This window comes from Anabrus simplex, chromosome 5 (genome assembly GCF_040414725.1).
Source record: "Anabrus simplex isolate iqAnaSimp1 chromosome 5, ASM4041472v1, whole genome shotgun sequence".
Taxonomy (NCBI): Eukaryota; Metazoa; Arthropoda; class Insecta; order Orthoptera; family Tettigoniidae; genus Anabrus; species Anabrus simplex.
In genome coordinates, this window is record NC_090269.1 from 198765591 (window position 1) to 198792143 (window position 26553).

The 26553-nt window shown below is 38.1% G+C and overlaps 1 protein-coding gene across 8 annotated transcripts in view; it reads left to right on the forward strand.

Annotated features, from left to right (window-relative positions):
- Positions 1-26553, forward strand: part of LOC136873912 (transcriptional repressor CTCF) — a 393845-nt gene that overhangs the window by 221481 nt on the left and 145811 nt on the right. For all 8 annotated transcript variants that reach the window (XM_067147244.2, XM_067147245.2, XM_067147243.2 and 5 more), the window contains one exon: positions 20674-20824. In XM_067147244.2, coding sequence (XP_067003345.1) covers positions 20674-20824 — 151 coding nt within the window. The remainder of the gene's footprint in view (positions 1-20673; positions 20825-26553) is intronic.

Genomic DNA, 26553 nt, shown 5'->3' on the forward strand with positions numbered 1-26553 from the left:
ACCTTTTGCCTCCCAATTCCTTGGTAGTACTTGTGGAACAATTTCTGTTGAGGAACCACAGTGCGCTTCTTTTCCTTCCTGTTGTACATTTTTAAAATGCACGAGTGACTCTAAGGTACCAAAATTGGTCAAAAATGTGACAACAGAATTATCATGCCACATAACTGCAAATAATTTGTTGCTGACGTTACATCTCAAATCACATCAAAGCTGCCTTTTGGCTCCTTTGCTAAGTCTTTTGTTGTCTGAATTGGATAGCATGCCAGTTGATTCTCTTGCACCGTTCCAGTTGCAAAGAATCACTTTTCCGCAAGACGGGAATGGCTTGTGAAGAAGTTATCAAAAAATATGGTGTGATTTTTCAGAATCTTGGAATACTTTCAGCAAGCCTGTAACTACTCCTTCACCTAAACTCAAATTTTCATCGTTCTTCTGCAAAGCTCCTCCATAAGTCTTGAACTGATGCACATAACCTGTTGCTGAGGCTATACACCAGAGTTTGAATCCAAGTCGTATCGTAGCAAAATGGCATTTAAAATACTGTATCAGCTCTTCATGTATAGATATTTTATGAGAAAAATAGCTGATGTACCCGTGCTTCGCTACGGAATTCTACATTGTAGGCCTATACAGAATTGTAGGTTAGATAGTGTACCCGTCGTGAGCAAGACTGTATTAAATTGCATAGCTCTTAACGTTACCCTAGAAATGCAACGGAGATATCACCGAACGTCTTTTCTCATATGAAGATTGGGTTAGGGGATTTTCATTGTAATGGTAGGCCCGCTTGTCTACCATCAGTCACAGTCAGGTTGGGGAAGTTCATTATAATGGCAGACACTCACTCTCCACCTGCCTGTTGACATCCTCAGAAAGTCTGTCTTAGTGGTTTTCCCAACTGAAGTGAACATAGGTCATCACAATGACATCAGTAGGAATGGCGCGAGTAAAAGCAATGCTTTCACATGAAATACTCGATCAACTGAAAAACCATACATTTTCTCACTTTTAACGAACAGTACTATTCTGCCGATCTAACAGTCCTAAGTTCCAGAGCTGGGGTGGGGTGTGTGCGTGCGTGCGTGCGTGCGTGCGTGCGTGCGTGTGTGTGTGTGTGTGTGTGTGTGTGTGTGTGTGTGTGTGAGAAGCAGTAAAGAGTCCCAGGACAAAAACTATGCCCTTTTACTAATCTGTTTCCTAGGAGTACCCGATGAGTTGGAAATGCATTGGAGGCAAACTTTTCCTCCAAGCCAGAGGAGAAACCCCCTCTTCACTGCTAATTTGGAATTAAATGAATGTTGAATGTAGAATTTAATAAAAGCAAAGAGGAAGAAGCTCTTTTTAAGAAATGGCTCTTTTCAAGGTTGAATTTTGAGTTATTTAGTAAATTGTGGTGTTATAACTGGGAATATGCCTATATTGTAATTCTAGACCAGGTCATACTACTACTACCAAATGAGCCTCTGCCTTAAGTTGCTCATTCGAAACAGCACGTCAGAGTAGAGATCGAATAGCTGGAATACTATGATGAACCAGTGTGTTACGTACCAGCAGTACGGTATCAGAAAATGTACGAACCAGAGGAACACTATAAACAGTTTAATGCCATTGTGTGAGGATTACGTTCATCATTCCGTATGAATAATCATTCACAGCAACGTACCAATAACATTTCTTATTATTCACCCACACTTCAAGCTATTTTAATGGTCACTAAATATTGTAATACACATTATATTCTTCCTGATCATTTTTAAATTGTTGTAATTAGTTTTATCGTTGTATTATTAGATTTTTTTACGTTATATGTACTGGGATCAGGGCCCTGACCTACCTTGAATTAGGTTATTTTGGCTGATGATGCTCACAAAGTATGAGTGAAACATGTCATAATTTTAATATCTGTTAATGGTTTTATCCTAAATATAAAGGATTGCTGTGTATTGGAAAGGTGGTTTTTATTAATGTATCAACTTATTTATACCTGTTTTAATCGAAATTAATCAATTTTGCGAGGTTTACAAGCCTGGCTGTGACTTGCCCATTGTTGAAGAAGTAGTTGTTTGTAGGGTTTGGCATGAATATTGCACCAGTATATATCAAAATCAACCAGATGATGGTTCTAATTTTGGATCAGTGTTACCGTACCTGGAAGTTATGTTTTAGATACCGCAGTTTATTTTGGGAAGAGAGAGAGAGTATTACAAACTATCCACTTCATGTCCGTATCGATACAACATTCTAAGAATCAAAGAATTATTTAACCACCCAGTCGATACCTTTATTTGCCTTTTGGCAATTTTATAATAGTACATTATGCAACAAGCCTATGTTTGTCCAACCCTTGTCCCGTTTCCCTACGGGGTCGGGTATGAGGTGAGATGAATTTGTCGTGGCGGTTTTTTATGACCGGATGCCCTTCCTGACGTCAACCTCATCAGAGGAGTTAATGAGAGATGAAATGAATGACGTGATATATGATAGTAGGGAGAGGGTGAAACCCGGTGCCGGCACATAGCCTACTCCTGTCGAATAGCACCAAGGGGTCTGCTCAAGGCTTAACGTCCCCATCCGACGGACGAATCACCATCAACAGCGTCATATGCCCTCACTCCATATGAGCACTGCGGAGAGGTTTGGAATTTAATCCAGGCTTTTGGCACGCAATCTAGTGATTAGAAATTGTATACCACCACCTCCCCTACCCTGCCGGCCAACATTCTGACGGTGAAAATTTTTTCGACCAACGGGACTCGAACCGGCTAACCTCGGTGTTAGACCGTTTTTAGACTTCAGCGCCTTAACGATCATGGCCACCAGGCGGGCTATGCAACAAGCCTATAATGACAATAATTAAGACACGAGAATGTTTGTAAAACGATCGAAGCGAGTTTTGTAATTTCCATACAAGTGTCTTAATTATCATTATAGGCGAGTTTCATACGACTGTTTATGCTCGACGATAATTATCTATTTTTTAAATATTCACAAATTTATGTCGAGATGTCAATTGACAGTTGATTTTACTGAACAGAGCGCATGTGCTGGGTTATTGATTTTCCATGAATGGATCAGAGACCTTGACATTGTCATATGTTTTCAAAGCACATTGCACTCTGCGCTCTCTTCAGTAAACTCAACTGTCAAGCGACATCTCGGCAGGAACTTACGAATATTTAAAAAATAGAGTTATAATTATCATCATAAACAGTTGTATGCAACCCCCCTCCCAAATGGTAATTAAGACACTTGTATGGAAATTACAAAACTCGCTTCGATCGTTTTATAAACATACTCGTGTCTTAACTGTTGCCATTATAGTCTTGTTGCAATAATGTACTATTAAAGTATACACACTATATGTTCTTGTATCAGCCTTGATCTCTTCTCATGGAAAACTTGTGAGTTTGTGTAATGGGGAAGGGTGAAGGGGACGAGGGGGTTGGGGTTTTGGAGTGGCAGTGGGAGGAATGCTTAAAAAGTAATTAAAATTTGTCCTTTTTTATACCTAAGCATAAGTGAATATAGCTGATGATGACTGCGAAGCAGGTAAAACATTTACTACTAATACTACTAATGATTTTATAAAATTGCCAAAGGATAATAAATGTATCGATTAGGTGGTTAAATAATTCTTCGATTCTTAGATAGAGAGTGAGTTCAAAATTTACTAATCAATAAAAATTTGATTATGAATTTGCTAAAGAAAGAAAGAAAGAAAGAAAGAAAGAAAGAAATCATGTGTGTTTCAGAAATCTGATTCAATTTTCTTTGAGGAGGTTGTTGCATTATATGAACAAGGGGAAAAGAAACATCTTATGAAAAACTGCTGGAGTTAACTGAAAAGACTGGGCTGATGAATTCAGAATTCTTGAGGAGCTAAAACTGTGATAAGGTGAGTGAAAGTTGGTCAGGTGATGAAAAAACTGAATTAGTTCAATGGACGAATAGACAAACTATTGTTATAGCCTTTTAATGAGTAAAGAGAATATAAAAGAAATAATGGAAATAACTTGTATATACTAGCTATTTGTTTAATCCCCCCCCTCTCTTTCTCTCTCTCTCTCTCTCTCTCTCTCTCTCACACACACACACACATCTGAGTTCAGGTATACTCAGCTCCAATTTTATAAGAACTTGGGAGCAAGCAACTCCTCATTATCATCCATTTCCCTTGCTCAGTACCTGCTGGTTTTAAATGTTTCACACCTTTCCATCTTCTTCTATCCAACAAAAATTGCTTCTTCTTAACTGTGTTTCAATCCAGGTTTCTTTTATTTATTTATTTATTTATTTATTTATTTATTTATTTATTTATTTATTTATTTATTTAAACTTCCCATAATTCTTGGTTGCCTATTATGCCAAAGTACACAAATTCATACTTATATATCTAGTATAAAAGATTAAGAGACAGTTCTAAATAAATGTGTGCATGAGTAAGACTTACTAAAATAAATTACAACTGAAAATTTATTCAAAATCGACTTCACATTCATCTAATGGGGTAGTATTTAATAACCACTATACAAATGCTCATAAACAAACAGGTTTTGGTACTCCTGCTGTGTTCAAAAAGTTAAAAATGAATCTTGGGATTGTTCCCTGGGTGACTATTAACACTCCTGTCTCTGATTATTATTATTATTATTATTATTATTATTATTATTATTATTATTATTATTATTATTACTGTTACGGGGTTACCCGTGGAAGGCAGAGGTGAAAGAAGGTGCGGGCTGGAATGGGTCGAAAGATGAATTAAAATTTCAATAAAGGTTATATTTTCATAAGTAGAAAAACTTAACTAATTTTACATAGAATTTAAACAGATAACAACAACTCAACCACTATCCACTAATCAGGTACAAGGTATAATTTTTACAAATGAAAGCCCGAGTTTCGGGGTCCTTAAAAGTTCTGGGCTTCGAGCCCCAATTACACAATCCTTGAGCTATTAGCCCAACTTTACCAAGGTTCACTCATTTGTTCAAAGGGCAGAAAACCCCTTCATTCAAGGAACATAAGCTAAAAAAAAAAAATTAAAAAAAAAACATGTTAGGCCTCTAGAGGCACTTTTACCACAAATAAAAGAGCTAACCCGCTCTCAATTTTTCAAGCTTATAAGGGTAATACCAGACTTTATAATCACTTGCCATCAAGGCACAACTTACAAGAATTATCTCGTACCCAGCCTACAGGGCCTTAAAAGAAAAAGAAAAATAATAGGTAATAGTTAATTTAAATGGCCCTAAATGCAAGAAAGGAAAGGAGGCGTGAATTAGCACTCCTAAATACACATTTTAAAACCTAAGAGGCACTAGGCCAATGACACAGGGGCTATTTCCAAGCTAGGGAGGTGACTCGTATGAGAAAACTTTAAGACATTACAGAAGGGAAGAAACAGTTACAAAACGTAGTCACCTCAAACCAAAAATGAAGGGGAGGTCAAGAGGGTAAAGCACTCTCTATCCCCGTTTTACAGTTAAAGATATGTGAAGTTTTACAAAAGCGACGGCAAATTACATGATTCAAGATAGGTTACATAGTAAAGGTTTCGGATCTTCCCCGCGGTTTAGACTGCTGAGCTAGCGAGAAATAAAGAAGTTAAGTGGCCATTACCTTGGTGAAGAGCTGCTGCCGGATGAAAGAAGTGCTTCCCGCCTCCTGCTACACTTCCATACTAGACTAGATGTTGTTCGAGTGGCCAGGAGCCGTGAAAAGCAGACGTTTTTATATACTCAGGGAAGATTCGAGACCTTTCATGAATAATTAAGACACACCGACTCAACTTTATTGGCTGGCTAAAAGTTACACATCAAAATAGAAGAAGAAATTTAGGATTGGTTGGAAATTAATTGCAGAAATTACTGATTGGCTAAGTTCAAAACTGGCGGAAAGAAAGATAATATTGCCAACCCACAAATGAAAGAACAAAATTGAGTCAAGACAAAAACTTCTGAATACAAGATTTCTTCAAGAAAGTTCATTCACTTCGCACCAGGGTGCATGATCCCAGTTTTACAGTAGAGACATCTAATGTCCACACTTCTTGATCAATAGAAAACAAAATACGTTGAAATCCACACAGTACTGACAACTTCGTAATCACAAAATTTCCGGTAGTGACATCTTCTGAGAAACTTATGAGTTCATACAGTTCAGAGTTTCTCCTGTAGAGGAGTACTTTGAGGCGGAAAATTCAAATGTGCGGCGTAGAGGTGTACCGACTGGTACAATTACTATTATTATTTATTAATTAATATGTAAAAGATCTTTAAGTATTGAACTGTAGACTCAGAAATTTCCTTTATTTCTATTTCTAAATCAACCTCCTCTGGTTGACTGGAGGATACCTGTAATCTTATCCCTTGGTGGGCGCAGAAGCAGTGACTAAAATGGGGCTCTTAACTTCGGAGTGTGTTTTGGCAACCACGGGGCCCTTAGCTGAGTGCTAGCATTGTTCTTACCTATTTGTGCCAAGCTTCTCACTTTCATCACTTTCATCTTTTGAGCATTCGAGGCCTAGGGAGTTCTTCATTTTCATGCCCTTCGTGGCCAATACCTCTCAAAGTGTCAGACCCCTTCCATTCTCTTCCACTTATTAGTGTTAATAGACAACGGTTGCCTAGTTGTACTTCCTCTTAAAACCACCGCCACCTCTACCACCACCTACCACCACCACCACCAAATACTAAGGTCTCCAGAAGTGTAATATTGTTAATCACTGGTTTAGTGTCACTTCTGTTGTTTAGTAGTCCATACTTCTTGGACGAAGTTCTGTGCTTTTGCATTGTAACGACATACTGTAATAGTTCATGAGTAGGAATGCTACTCTTTTTATCGTTCATCATTACCTGTCGCTGAGCTGTCTGTCTCTGAAGTCCCCCTTCCACGTATCCCTTTCACAGAATACAATGATAGAATGCACTTGGTGAGTGAAGTAGGTTACTGACTGATGTTTTTTGGAATGCGGGGTACGCAGGAAGATGTCTGCAGTTTAAACCCAGTGGATTTCTCCTGGTGCATGAACAGTATACGGCAAAACAAAACTTAATTTTCCACACCAGATACAAAGAACACAAAAATGTGATTAGATACAACTGGCCTTTTAGCCTTATGAAAGCATGTATATGACAACTCACACCAGGACAAAGACATCAACACTGATCTAAAATTAACACATCAAAAATAAAAGCAAAATCATAGGCATAAGAATATATCGAAATTTAAATAATGATAATGATGATGATATAATAATAATAATAATAATAATAATAATAATAATAATAATAATAATAATAATAATAATAATAATAAAAGAAAACTACAAGTACAGTTCCAGTAAGAAAAAAGAAATCAGAAAAGTACAGGCAAACTAGAAATCCCATTAAATGCTCATTAAGGAACCCCTACATAGTTTACAAAACAGTTATAATATGATAATATAATATCTGAAATTTCTTGAAGGCGATATACAGGACAAACAAGTTGTGATCATAGGTGACATGAATGCCCAAGTAGGTCAGGAAAGAAAAGGAAATGGAGAGATTTGGATATGGGAAGAGAAACAAAGCTGCAGATATTTTGGTAGACTTTTGTAGAAGAAATGAGCTGATCATTGGTAACACATGTTTTTGAAAGAAAAACAGTCAGAAAATAACATCATATAGTTGGGATAACAAAATCAAAACTCTGATAGATTACATTTTGGTCAAGAAAGGTAACAGGAAAATGTTGGTAGATGTAACAAGTCTTGTGAATCTTAGTCTTCCCAAGTGAATCTTTCAAAGGAGATCACAGAGTTGTGATAGCTAAGTTAAAGATGGGAAAGATACAAAAAATGACTGAGATTAGGCAGAGAAAACTAAGGGTGTGGAAATTGCAGGAGAAGGAAATAAATGAAGAGTTCCAGACACATTAAAACAAGTATACCTAAGGAAGACATCGGAAGGGTCGAAGAAGAATGGTCATACTTTAAAACAGTCATGATGGAGTCTGCAGAAAAGACCTGTGGAAAAGTATCAGGAAGGAAGCAAGATCAAGAAATGCCCTAGTGGAATGACAGGGTAAAAGATATAGTTAAACGGAAGAAACAAGCCTGGAAAAGATGGCTGAGAAACAGAACAACAGAATGCAAAACAGAATACAGGCACTGCAAGAAGGAGTGCTCCAAGGTGGTTCAAGAAGAAAAAAAGAAATACTGGCAAAAATCCATTGAATCTCTGCAAGAAGATACAACCGGAAGCACAAAGATCTTATTCCAGTTGGTTAAAAAGAAGAAAAACCCAGGTGAAGGTGCTAACTTCATTAAAAATGAACAGGAGGAAATGATGACACAGAAGCAGGATATATTGCAGAGGTGGGGAAAATACTTTGAACAGCTTTACAACGTGCAAATTACCTCGGTACAAGGAGAAATCAAAGAACCAGATTTAGTACAGATGGAAGATAAGGAAAACGAGGTGTCCATGGCAGAGATTGAGTGGGCCACTAAAACTTCATTTTTCGAAGTGACGGATCCCTTCTTTTTTCTCTCTCTTTCCCCCCCTGTGGGTGGGGGACGCAGATGAATAATACACCCACGGTATCCCCTGCCTGTCGTGGGAGGCGACTAAAAGGGGCAACCAAGGGAAGATTGAATTAGAACCATGAAACTACTTTTGATCCGTACCAACACGTGGGGAACACCATTGGTTGCCTTTACTTGCGAGTAGTACCACTATATTCGGCACACAATAGGTTTGTGATTAGTAGCAACAGAAGGGGTTCAGTGTGGTTTTCCAGTACCTGTGCGTCGTGCCCATGTGCGCAACACCGCAGGTCTGGGCGTAGCCTGTAAGTTGTACCGCTATATGAGTGGCACCGTTGGTCAGCGTTGCTTGTGATTACTACCCACCATGTTGAGGAACAGCGCGGGATAGAACGAGTCTCTGTGGTTAGTACACTTGGTGAGAAGCCTTCTAGGTTTGCGTTGGCTATGAGCGGCGCCGTGGGTTGGCGTTGCCTTTGACTGGTTCCCACCATGTTGAGGAACACCACGGGATATGGTGCGTCCCTGTGGTTAGTACGCTCGGTGAGGAGCCTTCTCGGTTTGCGTTGGCTTTGAGCGGCGCCGTGGGTCAGCGTTGCCTGTGATTGGTCCCCACTATGTTGAGGAACACCACGAGATTGTGTGAGTCCCTGTGGTTAGTACACTCGGTGAGGAACTTTATCGGTTTGCGTTGGCTATGAGTGGTGCCATTGTGTTAGGAACACCATAGGTCTGCGTAACTTGTACGATGTACAATACTTGTGAGTAGTACCATCTTGTGTGGAACACCGTGAGTCTTCGCTACTTTTGATTAGTACCCCAATATGACAAATACCATGGTTCTACTTTACTCGCGACATGTACCATTCTGTGGGGCCTTAGACGTGAATTTAGCACCCTTTCAGACATCAAGCATCATTGTGCTTTATCAATGGTCCCTTGGTCAGTAATACTCTAATTCACTACCTTCTTTGTGAGTCTGATCCACTGGTTTTTTTGTTTTGTTTTGTTTTGTTTTGTTTTGTTTTGTTTTGTTTGTTTGTTTGTTTTTGTTTCTGTTGGGTTCATGTCCATCCATTAATTCTTCATGACATTTTTTATTTTATTTTGGTCAGTGGATGAATTTGAAGTTTTTGTTCTTTCATTTCGTACCATTAGGGGCCGATGACCTCGATGTTAGGCCCCTTTAAACAACAAGCATCATCATCATCAAGATCTAGTTGTTGCACAAATATACATTAATGCATGCAAATATTAAAAATAGATACCTAAGTGAATCCAGTCACTAGAGAGGATAATGATCAATTTTTATTTTTATTGATCTTATTTATCATTAAAAAACTCCTCAATCAGAAATAAAATGTGCAACGTGAGGAGAATGTAATTGGTATTGTGTTGGGAGTCTGGAATGCAGTGGTAGGCCAAGGAAGAGAAGGTATTGCAGCAGGAGAATTCAGACTGGGACAAATGAATGAAAGAAGTAGTCGGCTGCTTGAATCCTGCACCAATCATAATTTAGTCCTCGCTAATAGTTCAAACACACAGTCAACAGCTGTATATGTGGACAAGACTGGAAACACTGGAAGATATCAAATAGGCTTCATTATGATCAGGCAGAGTTCAGAAACCAGGTGGTGGATTGCAAGACTTTCCGAGGAGCAGACATGGACTCTGACCACATCTTGTCATGAAATGCCATCTGAAGTTGAAGAAATTGAAAAAAGGAAGGAATGCAAGGAAATGGGATCTAGACAAGTGGTAATGAAATGAAATGACATAATACCACCATTTCCATATGGTACAAAGTGTGAAAAGCTCATGCCAATAGTAACAAAAAATTTTAAATGTGTATTCCAACAAATAATTTTAAGATATTCCACAGTTTTAACAGATTGTAAATGTATTTACACAAAGACTAATTAGTGACATTGTATTTCAAATATTAGAACAAGGTTTTAAAGTTTCAGTTGCAACAAATAGTTATATTGTTTTTAATAAGGTGACGTAATATATAAAGCTTTATATTTAAGAGATTTTTATAGTTTATTATGGTTAAGTTTGTTAACAGTAAACAATAAGCGTAAGTTCTAGAATAATGTTACCGGTTTAACCTTGTAAGAATGTTTATAGCTGAAGATGTTCAAAATTTGAACAAAATATGTCCTATGTTTTAATAAATAAGGAATAAAATAAGGATGAGATCCTAATTTTATAGTTGCTTTTAATGTATTGAATAGGTGGAAATCAAATTTTTATTGATCTCAATTTACCAAATGTCAATTGGGAAGATAATGCGAATGACAGGAGGCTTGACCAACAAATGGCAAATAAGTTGATATGGGAAGGTCATCTGATTCAGAAAGTAATGGAACCAACTAGAGGGAAGAATATTCTGGATGTGGTGGTGCTAAAAACAGATTAACTCTATAGAGAAACCAAAGTAATAGATGGTATTAGTGATCACAAAACTGTTTGTGTGGTAGTTAAAAATAAATGTGAAAGAAAGGAAGATACTAAAATTAGGACTATTAGGCAGTACCATATGGCTGATAAAACAGGCTGATAAAACAGGCATGAGGGAGTTTTTAAAAAGTAACTATTATGATCGGTGGAAAACGGTAAATAAAAATGTAAACAGACTGTGGGGTGTGTTTAAAGCAGTTGTTGAGGAATGTGAAAATAGGTTTGTACCTTTAAAGGTAGTAAGGAATGGTAAAGATCCACTATATTATAACAGAGAAATAAAGAGACTAAGAAGGAGGTGCAGGTTGGAAAGAAATAGTTAGAAATGGCTGTGGAAGTAAGGATAAATTGAAGGAACTTACTAGGAAATTGAATCTAGCAAAGAAGTCAACTAAGGATAACATGATGGCAAGCATAATTGGCAGCCATACAAATTTTAGTGAAAAATGGAAGACTGTGTATAGGTACTTGAAGGCAGAAACAGGGGTAGAGGGGAAGGGAGGAATTAAGGCAGGACCGATGGATGTGGGAAAGAGATGCTTCTGAGGAAAGATGCTGTGAATATTATGAAAAACTGAATTATGACTTGTTGGTTTGATGTTTTTAAAAATGGGAAATAGAAGGTCAAATAGGATATTTGGCTTTTCTGAAATGTTATTAAGATTATGATTCAGGTTAAAATATTGATCTATATGTATGAAGCAGCTTTCAGTAATGTTAAGGAGGGGTCCTTTGTTGATGATTTTGTGAATTTCCATATCTTGTTTTATGTCTGTGAATTTGTTATTGTAGTCGTGCATATGCTGTCCTACAGCTGAAAATTTATTGTACTTCAGGGCATTGACATGTTCCGAGTACCTTATATTAAAATTCCTGGTCTGTCCAACGTAAGAAGAATTACAACTTTGCAAATAATCCTGTATACTCTGATTTTGAAAAACTATTGAACTTGTTTATGGATGTGGCATTATGTAAGACTTGTGCATTCCTATTGTTGGTTTTGAAAACTACTATTACATCGTGCTCTTTAAGGATGTTGTGACTTTTTAAAAATCAAAAAGAATAAATCAAGAAAAAATGAAGGCATTAGAGAGAGAAGATGGATCCACAGTAAATTTATTCGTTGAACATAAAGATGGAAAGAGAGGAGTTGTTTTGTTTATCTTTTTTCAAAGTGGTAGAGGAGCAATATTTATATTTATTGGTTACTAGCTGATGTACCCGTGCTTCGCTACGGGGTTCTCAAAAAGACGGACTTTGTGTGGCTTTCCTAACTGAAGTCAACATCGATCATTTCAAAAAGTCAGTAGGAATGTAGCGATTAAAAGCAATGTTATATAAAATACTCGATACAATGAAAAACCTCACATTTTGTCACTTTTAATGAACAGTACTACGGTGCCGATGTAACAGTCCAGAGTTTCACAGCTGGAATGACCAGGATGAACCAGTGTGTTACGTACCAGTAGTATCAGAAAATGTATGTATCAGAGGAACGGCACACTAAAGAAGAAAGTTATCCAACTCCAGAGTTACTTCCCGCCAATATTCAGGCATGCTGTTACACTCGGTACGTCCAGGCGAGTTGGCCGAGTAGGTAGGGGCACGCAGCTGTGAGCTTGCATCCGAGAGATAATAGATTCGAACCCCATTGTCAGCAGCCCTGAAGATGGTATTCCGTGGTTTCCCATTTTCACACCAGGCAAATGCTGTTATGTACCTTAAGTAAGGCCAAAGCCACATCCTTCACACTCCTAGCCCTTCCCTATCCCATCGTCGCCGTAAGACCCATCTGTGTTGGTGCAATGTAAAGCAAAATTTTAAAACTACTGGTTACGCAGCAGTAATCCTATCTATCATAGATGAGTGGCAACAGAAGACATAAAGCACATCACAACAAACAATGGTCAGTGTAATGTTGTTGATAAGTTTTATGAGCATTCTATATTGTAGGCCTTCACATTAGTTTTCTTTCGACTCTGTGATATTAGGGCGTCTTATAAAATTATTTATAGCGTAGACTGTAGTTCCTTATTCTTCGACTTTACATACCGATCTTCATTAAATTCTGTTTACCCATTTTCTCGTGACTCAGCGGTGGTACGGACTCAGTAACAAAAATCCAAATCCTTGAATATCTCTGTGATCTTAGCCGGTACGGTAACAATGCATAAGACATAAAAGATCGGAAATTTAATGCTATGTAACTTTAATTATGTAGTATTTGTTGATACGACCACTAATAAAAAAAAATGTGAGAATTAAATTTTAGGCCTTCCCCTAAACTACTATTTGTCTTGGCGTGAATACAATAATTTATAGTCCAGATTGTAGCGACTTATTTTGCGACTTTCCCTACCGATTTTCATTAAGATACGACCAGTAATAAGACAAATATCTGAGAGTTAAATTTTTGGTTTTCCCCTAAACTACCATTTCACTCAGCGTGAATAAAATGATTTATGGCCTAGAATATATCGACTTATTACACCGACTTTGCATACCAATTGTCATTAACATAGACCAATAGTAACATAAATATTTGAAAAATTAAACTTTAGGCCTTCCCCTAAACTACCATTTCACTCAGCGTGTATATAATTATTTATGGCCTAGATTATAGTGACTTATTCCCTGACTTTGCATACCGATTTTCATCAAATTCTCTTCAGCCGTTTTCTAGTGATGCGTGTACATACATACATACATACATACATACATACATACATACATACATACATACATACATACATACATACATACAGACAGCCAGAAATTACGGAAAAGTAAAAATTGCATTTCCTTATTACTGTGGACATGACCGATACAGAAATACCATTTTTTTCAAATTCTGAGCAATGTACAGACAAAACTCTTTTATATATATAGATTTTTTCAATAAAAAAACTGTTGCATCCATTAGATTTAACTATATTACGAATGGTGTTCAACTCATTCTTGAGGTCTCTTTTATACATTGGAAGGCTGTTGTACGCTGCTCGTTTGTGAATTTGGGGGTGTGAAAAGTCTTGACGAATTGTAGTGACTGTTTGGATGGGTTTTCTGAAAATCTTATATCTTAAGTAGCTTGGGTGCCTGATAATAGTTAAGTCTAAAAAAAAAAATTTCCATTCACTTTCGGATTCAGGTGTGAATTTTATATGCGGGTCAATGTTATTCAGATTAATGAGGGTGGTAGCAGCGTCTGTGATGCTCTCATCCATAATTATTATAGTGTCATCTACATATCTTGCCCAGAAAAGGATGTTGTCAGAGTTATTATTATTATTATTATTATTATTATTATTATTATTATTATCATCATCATCATCATCATCATCACTTTTGGTGTGTTCCAAAAAATCCAAGTAAATCTCGTCTAAGATACTCGAGGCTGCCAATCCCATAGCCAGTCCTTCTTGTTGATAAATAACATTATCTAAAGTGAAATAATTGTTGCTTATAACTAATTTGTAATTTTGTGAATATATTGTAGTATTGAAAAGGTGGAAACGTTTACGTTATTATTATTATTACTTATATATTAATTTAAGCGTAGACATGAAATCCTTTATTTCTAATATACTGAGGCCGCTGTGTTTGTTTAAATTGGTTTGAATGATGAGGGTATACCTTGGAGATTTGTATGCTAGGATACATGTTTACAATATCGAAAAGCTGGGGCTGTACCTTAATTAAGGCCACGGCCGCTTCCTTCCCACTCCTAGGCCTTTCCCGTCCCATCGTCGCCATAAGACCTGTCTGTGTTGATGCAACGTAAAGCAACTAGGGAAAAAAAAAATAACCAATGTCGAATGAGTGGAGAGAATGATTGGATTGAATGTTAAACTTTTAAATTTATTGATCAATTCTTTAGTGTTTTTGACGGATTTGTTCGAAAAAATGATAGTTCCTTCTTAAAAATCTTTGAATGAATTGTGATGCTTTAATGATCGTGCGAATGGGGACGCCGGTTTTGGTGGGAGGGCTTTGGCAGTGGGTAAATCTGGGTTCACATTAATTCATTTAGTTTTTTCTTCTTGACTGTAGAGAATGAACTATCTTTAAAACATTGATTTGTTTTGCTTACACGTTCGTTTTTGTCCATTATGATGATGATTATCTTCTTTCCAATTATAAGATTATCGTCATTGATTTCTTTTTGAGAATCGAATCCTTGTAGCTATTGTCGTCATGAGTAATAAGGGGTGAATTACGGGAGTTAATGTTGTTTTTTGGGTTAAGAATGGAATTTTATTTTTACTTCAATTCTTACTTCGTCTTGTTTATCTGCTGGCAATTTTGCTAATGGCTAATTCTGCTTCTACTGTTGTATTGATGGCTGTGTTCAGAGTGTTAAAATTAGGCCAATTGTGTTTAGGGCCCTTGGCTAAAATGGAACTTTCGTCTTCAGTCAGTGGTATCAATCAATCAATCACTATTGATCTGCATTTAGGGCAGTTGCCCAGGTGGCAGATTCCCTATCTGTTGTTTTCCTAATCTTTTCTTAAATGATTGCAAAGAAATTGGAAATTTATTGAACATCTCCCTTGGTAAGTTATTCCATTCCCCAACCCCCCTTCCTGTAAATGAAATTTTTGCCCCAATATGTCCTCTTGAATTCCAACTTTATCTTCATATTGTGATCTTTCCTACTTTTAAAGACACCACTCAAACTTATTTGTCTACTGATGTCATTCCACGCCATCTCTCCACCGACAGCTCAGATTATACCGCTTATTGCATGAGACCAATTTCATGTTTTTGCCCGTATTGAAGTTAATACTAGTCGCACTTTCTTGTTATTATATCCACCTATTTAATGCATGAAATGTTTATTGTCTCTAAAAGGACATTTACCACAATACAAACATTAAATGGGACATGTTTCGCTCATTATGTCAAGCATCTTCAGCCATTTTTTACAATATATCAGGGTTGAGTCCTTATGTTACACCTTATTTACAATTATTTGTTCATTAAAATGTTGTTATACAATAAAATATCCTTATTATATATATAATATATTATTATATGAGATAGTTAAAAAGAATTGGAAAAGGAAAGTTATTGAACGACTATGAAAACATTTATATTCATTTAGATCAGTTCTTCAGTAGTGAAAAAATTCTAAACGATGCAATCGAAATAAAAAGCCCATTGATAGAACAATTACCAAAATTGTTACAAGCCTTTAAACCAGATAACAGCAAAATCTTAAAAATATTCAATCATAAACCTTCTAATACGTTATCAAATACAACTCCCACCTTGAATATACATAGAGACCCCCCCTCCACAAGTTAAGTCCCCCTGTGGGTGGGGGCGGCAGAATAACACCCACGGTATTCCCTGCCTGTCGTAAGAGGCGACTAAAAGGGGCCTCACGGGCTCTGAACTTTGGAGCGTGGGTTGGCGACCATGGGGCCCTTAGCTGAGTCCTGGCATTGCTTCCACTTACTTGTGCCAGGCTCCTCACTTTCATCTATCCTATCCGACCTCCCTTGGTCAACTCTTGTTCTTTTCCGACCCCGACGCTATTAGGTTTGCGAGGGCTAGGGAGTCTTTCATTTTCACGCCCTTCGTGGCCCTTGTCTTCCTGTGGCCGATATCTTCATTTTTCGAAGTGTCGGACCCCTTCCATATTTTCCCTCTGATTAGTGTTATATAGAGGATGGTTGCCCAGTTGTACTTCCTCTTAAAACAATAATCACCACCACCACCATCCACAAGTTAAGCCAGCATCCAATATTCGGCCTACACTCCCTTCCCCTATGTCCCGTTCTTGTTCTCCTCATATTATGCCAGTACCCAATGCTCCGCCCACAGCTCCTTCCTCTTCCCCGCCTACTCGCCCTCCACCATACCCGCCCCATATGTATAACACTAGAAGTAAGAACACGAAGAATAAAGGTCTCAGTACTGCAACAAGTGCAGCTAGGCACTAAAGCGTGACATGAAAAGGGGTGAGTGATGTTTCCAACCTTAAGAAACTATAACGATTACAAACCATCACACACTTAACATTTTTTTGTTACAGACATACCGTATTCATCCATAACGTTGCAGTAAACAGTACACCAACATCTATATAACAAATATTCATGTCCCTTTTAACTACGCTTAAAAACAAACAGATCAGTAAACATTGGCCGATTTAACATTGGTTTGGGAATTGGTGAAGACTACAAGTATGATGTATACAACGGATTACAAACCTCCAATGTTCTATTTTTAATAATGGTGTAATTCTCATACAGTGAGAAAATATCGCAAGTTTAACTTTTCTAATTCATTAACCTTCATACGAACATTTTATTCTTTGAAAAATTAACTTAACAACAGAAGTGTTAAAAATAATTTTTTAGCCAAATCTTAGAATTTTAATTGACATATTACTATGACTTGGACATCAACTTCCAGTGAATAATGTATAGTCTATTAATGACCCATTTTAATAGTTACTCCTTCATGTTTACTTTTTATATAATAATGAATTATTGTTTGATAATTATTCTGTGAAGACTACAAGTTACGACGCATACAACAGATTACAAACCTCCAATGTTCCAATTTTAATAGTGGTGTAATTCTCATATACGAGAATATATTGCACGTTTGTTGTTTTAATTTATTGATCTTTATATGAACTTTCATACTTTGATAAACAACTTAACACAAGCAGTGTTAGAAAAAAACTGAATTTTCATGCCAAATCATATAATTTAATTGGCACATTACTATGATCTGGACATCAACTTCTTGTGATTAACGTCTAGTCCATTTTAATTGTTACTTCTTCATGTTTACTTTTTATTGTATAATAACATTTTAATCAACAAATAAATATAAATAAGTTGCCATTGATGCTTTCACAGCCCGTACTTATAGACATGATACTGTTTAGGCTTTTGGGCTTAGGCCGTATCAAGAAAATAAGGTGAAATTTATTTACGTTTTGCAGAGAACTGTGCTCTGCGTCCTCAGAAGAAATATTGACTAGCCACGAGAAAGGCTTCTTAAACAATGACTTAAAATTTAGACGTTATAATAGAAGTGGAAATAGTACTTTCATTCGCCACCTGATGGCTTCCAGGACATGGCACAATGCTAGCATTCGAAGCGGAAGCTGACCGAACCATCAGAATCATTCTAAGCGGATCACATAACTTGTGTACATAACATATGACGTTGGCAGGTGTATGACATAGACACAAGCCTGGAATGAAACATCTGGCAACGAGGAACGTACAAATTTGGAAAACACTGAGACGGAATAACAATAGTGAATGGCTGGCAACCAGGTATTACTTAATTGATAGCCGGTGTCCCTGTTGAAATCCTTTATTACAAGTGATTAAGCGCACACAATTTTTTCCATTACAGACATTTATGAACCAAGCAATTATATTGCATGCGATCGATCATCTTCAGTATCGTTTCTTCGCTATCTCCACTAGCGAGCTCTCTCACTTTTCTTCTGGCGCTTGATATATGTTTTCATGGTATATACACGGTTATGTTAGGTTATTTGACGCTGTTTGAATAAGAAGACTGAAGTGTTTGCCACAAAATGCGACCTTCGGTATCGTTTTCTCGCTATGTACACTTAAGAGCTCTCTCATCCCAACAGCGATGTCAGAGTCGATTAGTAATACCCGTCAACTGTTGTTCCGTAAAGAAAAGTAGAAATGAAAGAAGATAACATGTTTTTGTAACAAATATGTAAATAACAGGGTCAATAGCAGTTGTTAATTCGTTAGAAATAAAGGCTAAGTAAATTATAGCTTAATTTTTATGATCTACACTGAAATTAAGTACGAATGTGATACACTTCAAGATATGGCATAGCACATCACTGATTTCAGAGGTTGGTTTATATTTTTTCGTGTCTGGTTAAGTTTCGGAGAGGCTATTCCCATGTTAGTGTATAGCCATAATGTTATCATTTCTCTACTGGCGCTTGGAATATGTTTTCATTATACATATAGTACGGTTAAGTTCTGTTAGGTGTTGCTGTTTGAATAAGAAAACTGAAGCGTTTGCCACAAAATGCGACCTTCCATATCATTTTCTTGCTATGTACACTTGTGAGCTCTCTCCTTGGCATTCAAAGGCAATGCCAGAGTCGATTAGTAATGACGTTGAATGCTGTTCTCTAAAAGAAAATTCCAAATGGGTGAGGCTAACACATTTTTGTAAAAAATGTTCAAGTAACGTGGCCGATAGCAGTTGTTAACTCGTTAGAAATAAAGGCTGAAGTAAACGATTGCTTAATTCTTAATGCTATGTATTGAAATTAAGTAATAATGGGTTCTTCGCCGTTGCGAATTCTCGCTGTAACGGACTTATACTGTATGATATTCTTCAGCAATGTCACTGATTTATGAACATGGCAACTTGTGTGTATGTTCAGTCTTCAGCCCTAAGGCTGGTTGGATCCTCAACAGCTCCCCCATCAGCTGTCATAGATGGCCTAGGCATCACTGAAGAGGCATACTAGTGAAGTGAGGAGTGAGGTAGTTTCCCATTGCTTTCTTCACCGAGCCAGAAGTTGCTGTTACATATCAGTCTGCCAAGCCCACCGAAATGCATGCACCAACCGACCCTATGAGCAACATTTTCACACCATTCATAGCAGGGACTGGCTGCAGAAGGAATGGCATTACTAGCATCACTCATACCTCAGTCACTATCATATAGTCAAAGCCAAGGATAAGACAGAGACATCAATGAAAGTAACAAAATTGCTCTAGCCCATACCAGAAGACATAGTGCACTGTAAACACTAGGTCCTGCCAGCAAAAGCATCATGGCAACTTAATTTTATATATTTCCTTTTTATTATTTTGTTTTTGTTTCCATGTAAAATAAATGTTCAGTTTTGTTACATTTGATCCATTTTTATTTTACTACGAGCTCTATGCAAATGCAATTTTTATTTCACATCGTCGTAAAGGCATCAAGTCTCTACGGTCTGACACCGTGGTTTTCTGCTTAGAGGCCTATTGGTGGAAAATATTTTCACCATCAGACTATTGGTCAGCAGGGTAGGATAGCCGTAGGTATACAATATCTAATCACTAGATTGCATGCTAAAAGCTTGGATTCGATCCCAAATGTCTCCACAGTGTTCATAGGGAATGAGGGCATTTGACACTGGTGATAGTGATTTATCCATCGGATGGAGACATTAAGCCTTGGGCAGGACCCACCTGTGTTATTCGACAGGAGTAGGCTACGTGCCAACTCTGGGTTTCACCCACCTTACCTAATAATCATTTCACATCGTGGGGCACAGGTCGCTCATGGGTTTTAAATGGAAAGACCTGCACCAGGTGAGCTGAGCATGCCTTCGGACACTCCTGGATAAAAAAAACATGCACTAAATAGATAATTATCAAAAGACATCACCCGTTTATCAGAATTAACTCATAGTCTATATTTTTCTATAAAACACTTTAAAATGTTGATTTAGAAATGCATGAACCCTACAAAATACTGAGTGTACAAATCAAAATGCTAAAAGTCACTTCCCCTAAATATTGGTAATCTGTGCAGTCTAAATTTCACAGTCCAAGTGAGAAGTTGAATATGATATCAAATCAAAATTTTCTGTAAATTCAAAAGGGAACTGGTACTTGTTAATTAAGAATATTTTGACGTTGCCTTTTCAGTGTCCCCACTGTACATATGCTAGCCCAGATACTTTCAAACTAAAGCGGCACTTAAGAATCCATACTGGGGAGAAGCCGTATGAGTGTGACATATGCCATGCTCGCTTCACGCAGTCCAACAGTCTCAAGGCTCACAAACTTATACACAGTGGTGAGTAAAGTTAAACTAAGCTAATATAATTAATGAAGATTGCTGGAAGTTTTATTTTTCAATGATGTTCATTTAGGCTGTAACCAATAAAGCTTGTCACCTTGTGATTGTTCCACTTTTTTACTCAGTGTACATTCTTGATGCATATATTGTTTTGTCATATCATGTCTTATATATGAAACAAAATTAATTATATTGTAATGTATCTTTATCTAGCTGTGAGTGCCTAAACTTTAAATTTTCTTATTACTCACACATAGGTGAGGTAGATTACACTCTCAAATGCACGTGGGTTCAGTGCTTTTAGTGGGTAAAAATTTGATGATGTATTTATATACGGTACATAATGCTGTAGTATTCATTAAAACTTGCAGTGCTAAAGGTTATGTTGAAATCAGTTGTCACGAAACTTTTGATTGTGTAGTGGGTTCAGACCCCATTGTCGGCAGCCCTGAAGATAGTTTTCTGTGGTTTCCCGTTTTCACACCAGAGAAATGCTGGGGCTGTACCTTAATTAAGGCTGTTCTGGGGTTGCCTTGGTTCACAGAGGGGTGAGAAGCACCTGGATTGAATGGCTGGACAAGGAATTAACCAGAGCATAACTTGAGACAGTATATTTGGAAATTTTATTTCTTTCCTTTTTCTTTCTGATGGATAAAAAATCTGAATGAATAATGAGTAATTTTAATGAGCTCATCAGCCCTAACAATATAGGGGACTTAGAAGTCTGAACATCAGATTCGAAAACTTGAGAGAATTATAAATTTGTTCATTTACATGTTAAAGAGCATTATTGCTCTTGACAGGTACCATACAAAATTTTGCAAGAGCACAATTTGCTTCAAGAAGGTACACTACTCAGGAGTCTGTGCTCTGAAATACTGTAGTCTAGCCTCGCAGAAGTAATCAGTTTCCTTTGCTACACAGAAATTACACTAGGAAACCGATCACGTGACCTCGTTTTAGAGTGTTCATCAAGCCCCCTGTGGGTGGGGGACACAGATGAAGAATACACCTACGGTATCCCCTGCCTGTCGTAAGAGGCTACTAAAAGGGGCCCAAGGGGCTCTCAACTTGGGAGTGTGTATTGGCGACCACGGGGCCCTTAGCTGAGTCTTGACATTGATTCCACTTACTTGTGCCAGGCTCCTCACTTTCGTCTATCCTGTCCGACCTCCCTTGGTCAACTCTTGTTCTTTTCCGACCCCGGCGGTATTAGAGCATTCGAAGCCTAGGGAGTCTTTCATTTTCACGCCTTTTGTGGCCCTTGCCTTTCTCCGTCCATTACTTCATCTTTCGAAGTGACGGATCCCTTCTTCTTCTTTTCTCTCTCTCTTTACCCCCTGTGGGTGGGGGACGCAGACGAATAATACACCCACGGTATCCCCTGCCTGTCGTGAGAGGTGACTATAAGGGGCGACCAAGGGATGATTGAATTAGAACCGTGAAACTACTTTTGATCCGTACCATCACGCGGGGAACATCATGGGTTGCCTGTACTTGCGAGTAGTACCACTATATTAGGTACGAAATAGGTTTGTGATTAGTAGCAGCAAAGAGGCTGGTCTGTTGGTTTCCAGTACCCATGCGTTGTACCCACGTGAGCAACACCGCGGGTCTGGGCGTTGCCTGTGAGTTGTACCACTATATGAGCGACACCGTGGGTCTGCGTTGCCTGTGATTAGTACCCTCTATGTGAGGAACACCACGGGAATACCGGCACCCGTGACTAGTACACCTAGGTGAGGAACCTCATTGGTTTGTGTTGGCTATGAGTGGCACCATTGTGTGATAAACACCATAGGTCTGCGTTACCTGTACGAAGTACAATTCCGTGCGTCTTTGCTACTTTTGATTAGTATCCCAACATGACAAATACCATGGTTCTGCTTTACTCGTGATATGTACCATTCTGTGGGGGCTTAGACATAAATTTTGGACCCCTTTAGACATCAAGCATCCTTGATTCAGGGTTGTGCTTTATAAGTGGTCCCTTGGTCAGTAATACTATTATTTATGATCTTTTTTTGAGTCGAATCCACTGTTTTTTTGTTTTTGTTTATGTCCATTCATTCTTCAAGACATTTTTTTATTTCAGTCAGTGGATGATTTTGAACTTTTTGTTGTTATTTCATTTCGTACCATTAGGGGCCGATGACCTTGATGTTAGGCCCCTTTAAACAACAAGCATCATCATCATCATCATCAGTGTTCATCAATTATTTCACAGTGACAATAACATTAAGCACTGTTCCTGAAGGGAACCAAGATGCAGAAACAGTTACCGAATTAACAGGGGGCATAATTGCCTATACTACATGGCCTTAACGGAAAGAGGAAATGGTTGCACATGTCCGGCCATAAACAAAATGCAAGGAGGCGAAACACTGCACTCCATATAGAAATAGTTAAAACCCTAAGTGGGCTTACGGTCCACGTATACAGAGACTAAAGGTGAAATATTTAAGGCCGAGACAAGATTTACGAAATTTTCAAGTTTCTAAACCTTTAGTCACCCAATAACAGAGAGTGATCACTCTTTGTTCCCAGTAGGGAATAAAACTGGAGTCCTCAGACTTGCCGAAAATTCTATATTGAAACCACCAGTTTACGAAATTACATTAAAAGAACAGAGGTTGAAACCTTTCACCTCAAACTACTCGCAGGAGCTGTCACATGTGTAGGTAAATTCTGCCATTACCTTGTGCTGCTGGGTTTTCCTCAAGCAGGCCTTGCCCCTGCCTCCTTTCGAACAAGTGGCACTCCCAAGCACTTGAGCAATTCAGACGGCCCTAATGTGCCCTGCTTTTGTAGTACCTTAACCCATTCACTGCCAAACCCGTATATATACGTTTTGGTGCAGTGTGTACTTCACCAATCTTACAAATGTACGCAATGTAGTGTCATGCTTTGAGATTCCGTGGAAATGCTCAAGGAAGTTCTGTACGACAGATATACCACTCCATTTCGCAAGTTTTGAAAGCGATCTGGTATTATTTCAGCTTCTTTGGAGTGGAACATCTTTCTCGCTTACGTGTAGCCATCATGGTGTCTTGAAGTATACATTCATCTCTTGTTGACGAAGAAATTGAATGTTTCCTCATAAATAGTGATTCTGGAGTGCTATATTTTGATAATGAAGATGGAGAATATCTAAGTGGCGATATTGAACTACAAGAAAGTGCGAGACAAAGTAGTAATGATGAATCTCATGTGGAATTGTCACCCCTTCCTCAGATAAATTATTTTTCCCCAAATGTAAATGATTTTGATAATACCAGTTCTTGGATCAACAATTTTATATTATATTTCAGTAATAGAATCACCGAGCGGAGTAGCCATGCACATTAACATGCTACGTCTTTGGAGCCAAGCTCTGCACTCGGCAGGCGAGTGGGTTCGAACCCCACCATCAGCTGTCCTGAGAATATTTTTGTGTTTTCCCTTTTGCACTTGCAAGCAAATTCCGGGACAGTTCCTATCCATAAGCCACAGCCGATTCCTTCCACTTCCTTACCCGGTTTCATTCACCATCATTCATTTCATATTCATTGTATTCTCAAATGAGGTTGGCATCATCAAGGACATCCGGCCGTAAAAATATGGTGTGAAATATAATCTCACATCATCCCCGACCCCGTATTTGGCTGGAGGGCTAAGGGGATGATATGCATTCCATTAATAGTATCAGTAAATACGTATCTGTAAAAGTCCTTCTTCCTTAAAAACACCCGGCCCAGAGGGCTGGTCATCAAAACTCAGCAGTGAAAAGGTTAAGGGGAAGCTTTCAGCACTCTTTACTGATAGGCTGGATTCCTGTACACACCCCTGGTTTCAATTGGCTAGAGAACGTATTTCCAAGTATCTGATAGGTTGATTACAATCAAGGAGGAACCAGATGATGTGTTGACAACTTTGGTACATTAACAAAAACAATCCCTAGAGAAAGGTTCACCAATAACAAAAATGAAATTCTCTAAGCTCTAGATTAGTGTTTAGTCCACAACAGTGCATTAATAAATCAATGGTAGAGCCATCTAACGGAAGAAGATGAAATTTCTTGGGCCTTTGCAAGTTCAAGTCAGTTGTCATAGATGGCCTTAGAGAAGCCGCGCAGTTTATAAATAGCCGGGGAGGGTGTACCTCTGGTATAATGTCCATGGTCCCTTTTTTCCCACTCCTAACCCTTTCCTAACTCATCGTTCCCTTAAGACTTATCTGTGTCGGTGTGAGGTAAAGTAAAGTGTAAAAGAACTTTTGATTGTTGTCACTGTTATGGCTTAAGAGCAGTAGAGGGGGAGAAGAGGCAGAGCCTAAGATCCTGGACAAAATGAGCACACAAAAAACTTTAAATTCTGAATGTATTTCCTAAATTAATTTTTGAATTTCTTTTCTGTTTCTGTTTAAAAAACAACAGGGATTAGCAACAAGAATAAATATTTAGTAAAAGGGCTTTAACAATGAATACCGATAGTAAAAAAACAAGATTTAGAGCTTCGTTAATTACCGGACAGAGCAACCTCCCAATTTTCAACAGCGTTTACCATGGTAAGACAATCTGTGGTATATTGTGCAAGAAGCAATTTTACTTCAAAGGGAGATCAAATTCCCCAACCTGAACCTTCAAGGATTCTACGTACGTAGTACCCACATCAAGGTACCTCCTAAATATGTTCCCCGAGGTAAACAATGTACCTTAAAAGCTCATAATCTCCTACACTTTTGACACTCGTTGCCCGTATTTCAGAGGTAAGCAACAACACCATATTTGGATTAGGAGGATCCAGAAGAAACAGGAGCAGAAGCTCATTCTATACGGCCAAGAATTGCTTAAATAGAATGTTAAATAGAAAAGGCCAAAAAACGCAATAGAATGGATGCTGAACCCACTCAAGCAATCTTGTGATATAAATACAATAAAACCTAATGAGGCAGAAGACCCAGTGACACAGAGGGTAAGCTATACAGTAGAAATCCATTAGTCCGGCATTCAACAGTCCAGAACGACTGATGGTCCGGCATCATTCCAGGATTTTTAAATGTTTAAAAAAAACATTTGTGACAGTTAAAGCGCACGGCGCGGTTCGAAACCGCCCAGAAGTGTCCACTACGCTTCTGCTGTTGTTAGACACAATCGGCATTGTCGGCTGTCACCACACACAGGTTCAGTTCATTGTCTTGATTGCGAGCACTTTTAGCTGCAGTATTTTTTCTCGCGATCTAGGATCCGTATTACAGTAGTTCAGTAGTGTGGTGAACATACATATCAAAGGGCCCTGTGGATGTTTTCTTGGTATTTAAGCAGTGACAATGTTCTCGAAACCGAAACCTTCTTCAAGTTCCAAATTGGGAGAGAAACGTAAGGACGTTACTCTGACCATCAACCAGAAACTGGAAATCATCAAATGCCTGGAGAAAGGTGAGAACAGAAATATTTTGTTGAATGAATTTAATATTGGCTCGTCGACCATTTACGACATAAAAAACAAAAAGATTTTACTGCAAAACGCCGTGTTTCAGCTGTTTTCGCTGTACGCCTTAACCTATATCGTAGTAAGAGGTACCGCCCGATAGTCCGGCATTTCCGATAATCCGGCACCGGGCCAGTCCCGAACGTGCCGGACTATCGGACTTCTACTGTACTACACTGCGACTAAGACCAGGAAAGTTAATGACCAAAAGCAAGAGGGAATAAATTACATTTTAGAAAGTTTTGTCAGAATAACACA